At 41.5% G+C, this 6,000-nt stretch overlaps 1 protein-coding gene across 12 annotated transcripts in view; it reads left to right on the top strand.

Moving 5' to 3' along the window:
• Positions 1-6,000, top strand: part of ncoa6 (nuclear receptor coactivator 6) — a 58,351-nt gene that overhangs the window by 40,615 nt on the left and 11,736 nt on the right. For 8 of the 12 annotated variants that reach the window (XM_020515760.2, XM_020515758.2, XM_048608210.1 and 5 more), the window contains one exon: positions 2,115-2,180. In XM_020515760.2, coding sequence (XP_020371349.2) covers positions 2,115-2,180 — 66 coding nt within the window. The remainder of the gene's footprint in view (positions 1-2,114; positions 2,181-6,000) is intronic. The other 4 variants (XM_048608211.1, XM_020515761.2, XM_020515759.2 and 1 more) reach the window with 1 other exon arrangement.

Below are 6,000 nucleotides of genomic sequence, written 5' to 3'. Positions count from 1 at the left end.
TCTGAAGAAGGGTCTAGGCCCGAAACGTCAGCCTTCCTGCTCCTCTGGTGCTGCTTGGCCTGCTGTGTTCATCCAGCTCTACACCTTGTTATCTCAGATTCTCCAGCATCTGCAGTTCCTACTATCGCAGATATATTATTGTTTGACTAAATCATTTTAGCAAAGATATGAAGATGCTATGTGTCTAACTATAGTTTTTTATTTCAACAAAATATTTTCATGAATGAAAGAGGTTCTTGATCATCCACAAACAAATCACTGTTTTGAGTAGAAGTAATATCTTTTTGAGATGAATCCTGATCAGAAGGCCTGTTTCTATGTTTGAAAAGCCTAGTTGAAATGAAGGCACAAGTACCACCCCAACATTGATTTGTATGTGATACTGTAAATTGAAAGTTCACTACTCCAATCTAGGAGTCTCAGATTTGACATGCACCCTCTGTCAGCAAATGTGATCAGGCTTTCCAAATCAATTAAATTGTGGTGCAAGCTAAACAAAGTTGTGTGTGAAAGATAGGGAAATGTTTTCCTGACAGCCATAACTCCTTTCAGCAGCTGAATCAGTACCTGTATACTTTTTTTTGTAAAGTTGGACCAGTTAATGCGAGACTAACTCTAGTGTAAGGGCATAGTTTAGAGCGAAATTGCACCAGTGTAGGAAATGTATGGCAATTTTTTCATTAACTGCTACCATTATCAAGTTGATCAGCCATTTTGTTTACACTGATAATCCAGTATTTTAAGAGTACAGATCACTAACTTGCCTTTCCAGATGCAAGAAAGCAATAATTGTTAACAGTTTCATTAAGTTTCTGTAAACTCAACAAATTGTTGGGTGATTTTAAGAAACTTGTTCAGAGTTAATGCAACATTGGTTGAAGAGGAGGAAGGGAAAAAGGAAGTTTGAAAGTAGAGTTCAGCTAATCATCATAAATTTAAGCTCAGTGCACCTTTTATGGTTATGGTACACTTTTAATAAGTTTATTTTGTATATGTGCAAATACTGAAAGATAATTCTTCCTATTGGATTTTGTTTCTAATAATTTAGAAAACTCTTCTAGCTTTCAAAATTACAACATTTAGAAATGTAGTCTGGCCCCACGCTTCTCATGGAATCCAACAGCACAGAAGGAGGCTACCATCCCGGAGTTGCAACCTTGAGCAATTGAATTAGTTCCCCTCCCCTGCTCCTTCTCCACAACTCTCAAAAAGTTTCCTTTGTAAGTCTGAACTTCAGTTCTGCTTTGAAAGTTACTAGGACTCCAATTTCTTCATCCTTTGAGGCAGTGAATTCCAGGTCATAATTTACTGCAAAAAAAACAAAATCTTGTACTGCCTTTGTTCTTTTGCCAATTCTCAAAGATTGGTGTTCTCTGCTTCATGGTGTTCTTGCCAGCGGAAGCAGTTTGTCAAATCACCCTTTAATCTCCACTGTTTCTGCTATGAAGAGAACACTCCTAACTCCTCCAGACTTTCCATAAACTGAAGTGAGATTAAGTCATTGAGTCTGTTTCTGTGCTGTATGAGTCTTCAGTCCAATTCGTCCACGCTGACCAGACATCCCAATCAGATCTAGTTCCATTTGCCAGTATTTCGCCCACATTCCTCTAAACCCTTCCTATTCATGTACCCATCCAGATGCCTTTTAAATGTTGTAATTGTACCTGCTCCCACCACATCCTCTGCCAGCTTGTTCTATACACACACCACTCTCTGCGTGTAAAAGTTACCTCTCAGGTCCTCATCGGCCATCTCAATCCAGATGTTAATGATCCACTAGAATGGACAGAGATAACTTGCTTCTTTGGTTTCCCTTTCTGCTCTCTTTTTGTGCGATTCATGTATGTTGCTCTTTTCTCCCTGTTGCTGTTGCTGAACATTGGGAATCCCTATAGGGAATTGTGGGTTTGAACTGCTGATACAATTCATGAATTAGTGTTTGATGATCAAAGCAATGTTACTAAGTTTTATTGTGTATGTGAATTTTCCAATTTAGTCCGATTTAAAAAGAATGAATGAAAATGATTTTGACATGCACTGCTCATTATAATATTAGTTGTCATTAGCTTAAAGATTGGTTCCCCATCTTCTGTTTTTATCTACTTGTCTCTCAGTAGGTGAGCAGAATACAGAGAAAAAAGAGGCTTTGGAACTTTCAGACACAGGACCACTGGCCACGAGTAAGTCATTTCAGTGTTCTATGAAAATATTGTTACATTTTTTAGAGAAGAGTTAAAAATATTTCAGTTGGGGATGCCTGAACTGAACCTGAGCTCCATTTTCATTCATGACTTTTAAATAGAAGTTGAAGCGCCTTCCAAAAATATTGTTTCCTGTAACAATTCTAAAACTCATTTTTTGTTTTTGGCCATCTATTGTTGCCTTTTAAAATTTTTCCAATCCTCTGATTTACCACTAATCCTTGCCACATTGTATGTTTTTAATTGCAATTTGTTGCTATTCGTAATTTTTCCAGTTACCCACGGTCAGTTTATCCCCATCCTAGAACCTTCCTTCCTCACTGGGATATATCTTTGCTGTGAGTCCTGAACAATTTTTGTTTAATGGATGTCAGTTTAGCTCAGTTGGCTCAACGTTTGCTTTGCGAAGCAGTGTAATGCCAACAACCTGGGTTCAAACCTTGCACTAGCTTAAGTTACCATGAAGGACTCTCCTTCTCAACCTCTCTGACAAATCAGAGGGTGGCTGAGAGTCACCACACTGGAATTCTGGGAGACATCACGACTGTACAGCAGTTCAGAGAGAACCTGGTGTTATTGGAATCTCTTCTGGAGTAGAGGTGACCTGTACAAGAGGGATGGGTTGCACTTGAACCAGAGAGGGTCCAATATCATTGCAGGGAGATTTGCTAGTGTTACCCGGAAGGGTTTAACCTAGTTCGGCAGGAGGGTGGGACTCTGAATAAGAGAGGGGCCATCAAGAAGTCAGGGGAAAATACTTTAGCCATCGAGAGCAAGTTTACTATTCAGGATAGTCAGGGGCACAGTAAAGAGAGGGAGATGACTTCTGGTTTAAAGTGCATTTATTTCAACGCACGAGGCCTGACTGGTAAGGCAGATGAGCTCAGGGCATGGATTGGTTCTGGGGACCGGGATATTATAGCCATAACAGAAACATGGCTGAGAGAAGAGCAGGACTGGCAGTTCAATGTTCCAGAACACAGAAGCTACAGGTGTGACAGAAATACAAGTAAGCGAGGAAGGGGAGTTGCTCTTTTAATAAGGGAGGACATTAAAAACAGTGCACAGAGAGGATATTCTTAAGGGGTCATTAAATGAGGCCAATGGTTAGAACTTAGAAACAAGAAGGGGATAGTCACTCTGTTGGGACTGTATTATAGACCCCCAAATAGCCAGTGGGTACTAAAGGAACAGATGTGTACAGAGATTGTAGATTCCTGTACGAATAACAGCGTAGTATTGGTTGGGGATTTTAATCTTCCCCTGGATTGACTGGGCCACCTAGAGTGTAAAAGGCCCAAATGTGTCCGAGTATGTTTCCTAAATCAATATGTAGGGGACCCTACTCGAGGGTGCAACACTGGACCTCCTCTTCGGAAACGAGGTCAGGCAAGTGACTGAAGTATCAGTCGGAGAGCACTTTGGGTCCAGTGACCATAACTCTCTCAGTTTTAACACAGTTATGGAAAAAGATAGGACAGGTCCACAGGTCAAGGTGCTAAACTGGAGCAGGGCCAATTTTGGGACCATTAGGCAGGATCTAGCAGCGTTCAATTGCGTGAGTCTGTTTGAAGGAAAAGGAACAACTGGCAAATGGGAGGCTTTTAAAAATGTGACATCAAGAGTCCAGGGACAGTATGTCCTTGTTGGGGTGAAGGGAAAAGCTGGCAGGTTTAGGAGTCCCTGGCTTACAAGGGATATTGAGGGTCTGGTCAGGAAAAAGAAGGCATACATTGGGTTTAAGCTATTGGGCTCAAGTGAATCCCTAGATGACTATAAAAAGTGTAGGAGCACACTTAGGAGGGAAATCAGAAGAGCAAAAAGAGGGTATGAGATGGATCTGGCAGATAAGGTTAACGATAATCCTAAGAGGTTCAATAGCTATATTAAGAGTAAAAGGGTGTCTAGGGAGAGAATAGTCCCCTTAAAGATAAGCATGGCCATCTATTTGTGGAGCCACAGGAGATGGGGGGATTTTTAATGAATATTTTTCCTCTGTCTTTATTGAGGAGAGAGTCATGAATGCCAAGGAAATAAGGGAAACAAGTGGGAATGTTTAGGACCGCATACATATTACTAGAGAGGAGGTGTTTGCAGCCTTAGATCACATTAAGATGAATAAATCCCCTGGGCCTGATGAAGTCTATCTTGGATGTTGTGGGAGGCTAGGGGAGAAATTGCTGAGGCCCATTTTTTGTTTCTTTATTCATTAACGGAATGAGGGCGTCGCTGGCTAGGCAGCATTTATTGCACATCCCTAACTGCTGAGAGGGCAGTTAAGAGTCAACTACATTGCTGTGGGATGGAGTCACATGTAGGCCAGACCAGGTAAGGATGACAGTTTCCTTCCCTAAAGGGCATTAGTGAACCAGATAGGTTTTTCCAATAATCGACAATGGATTCATGGTCATTATTAGTTTCTTAATTCCAGATATTTTATTGAATTCAAATTCCACCATCTGCCATGGCGGGATTTGAACCCAGGTCTCCAGAATGTTATCTGGAACTCTATCAACAATCCAGCGATAATACCACTAGGCCATCGCCTCCCCTATCCTATGCAGGGATTTTTGCTTCATCTTGGCCACTGAAGAAGTTATGGAAGAGTGGAAGGTGGCTGATGTTCCATTGTTTAAGAAAGGTAGCAAAGACAAGCCAGGGAACTACAGGCCAGTGAGCCTGATATCTGTGGTAGGCAAGTTATTGGAGAGGATACTGAGGGACAGGATCAACCAAGATCTGGATAGTCAAGATCCGATTAGGGATAGTCAGCACGGATTTATGCGTGGAAAGTCATGTCTGATAAATCTTTTAAAATTTTTCAAAGAGGAAAGATGAGGGTAGGGGCAGTGGATGTTGTCTCTCTGGAATTTAGTAAGGCCTTTAACAAGGTACCACGCAGCAGGCTAGTTATGAAGGTTAGGTCGCATGGGATCCAGGGAGACCTAGCTAATTGGATTCAAAATTGGCTCGATGGTAGGAAGCAGAGGGTGATGGTTGAAGGTTGTTTCTGGGACTGGAGGCCTGTGACTAGCGGTGTGCCACAGGGTCAGTGCTGGGACCTTTATTATTTGTTATTTACATAAATGATCTGGATGTGAACGTACAAGGCATGATCAGTAATATTGCAGATGATACAAAATTAGGAGGTATTGTTGATAGCAAAGAGGGTTATCAAAAATTACAGAGGGATCTTGATCAGATGGGGAAGCAGGCTGAGGATTGGCAAATGCAATTCAATACAGATAAGTGTAGGGTTTTGCAGTTTGGAAAATCAAACCAAGGTAGGACTCATGCAGTAAATGGTAAGGTCCTGAGGAGTGTCGTGGAACAGAGGGACCTAGGAGTACGAGTGTATGGTTCGTTAAAAGTGACAACGCGGGTGGTAAAGAAGGCATTTAGCATGCTGGCCTTCATCGGTCGAGGCATTGAGTATAGGAGTTGGGATGTTATGTTACAGTTGTATAAGTTATTGGTGAGGCTGCACTTGGAGTATTGTGTACAGTTTTGGTTACTCTGTTAGAGGAAGACATAGTTAAACTGGAAAGTGTGCAAAAAGGATTTACAAGGATGTTGCAAGGACTAGTAGACCTGAATTATAGGGAGAGGTTGGCCAGGATAGGACTTTATTCCTTGGAACGTAGGAGAATGAGGGGGTGACTTTATTTAGGGGTATAAAATCATGAGGGGCATAGATAGGATGAATGCATATAGTCTTTTTCCCAGGGAAGGGGAATTAAAAACTAGAGGGCATAGGTTTAAGGTGTGAGGGGAAAGATTTAAGAAGGACCTGAGGGGC

The sequence above is a fragment of the Rhincodon typus genome, chromosome 19 (genome assembly GCF_021869965.1).
Source record: "Rhincodon typus isolate 14 chromosome 19, sRhiTyp1.1, whole genome shotgun sequence".
NCBI classification, from domain to species: domain Eukaryota; kingdom Metazoa; phylum Chordata; class Chondrichthyes; order Orectolobiformes; family Rhincodontidae; genus Rhincodon; species Rhincodon typus.
This window is presented reverse-complemented; position numbering and strand designations above follow the sequence as displayed.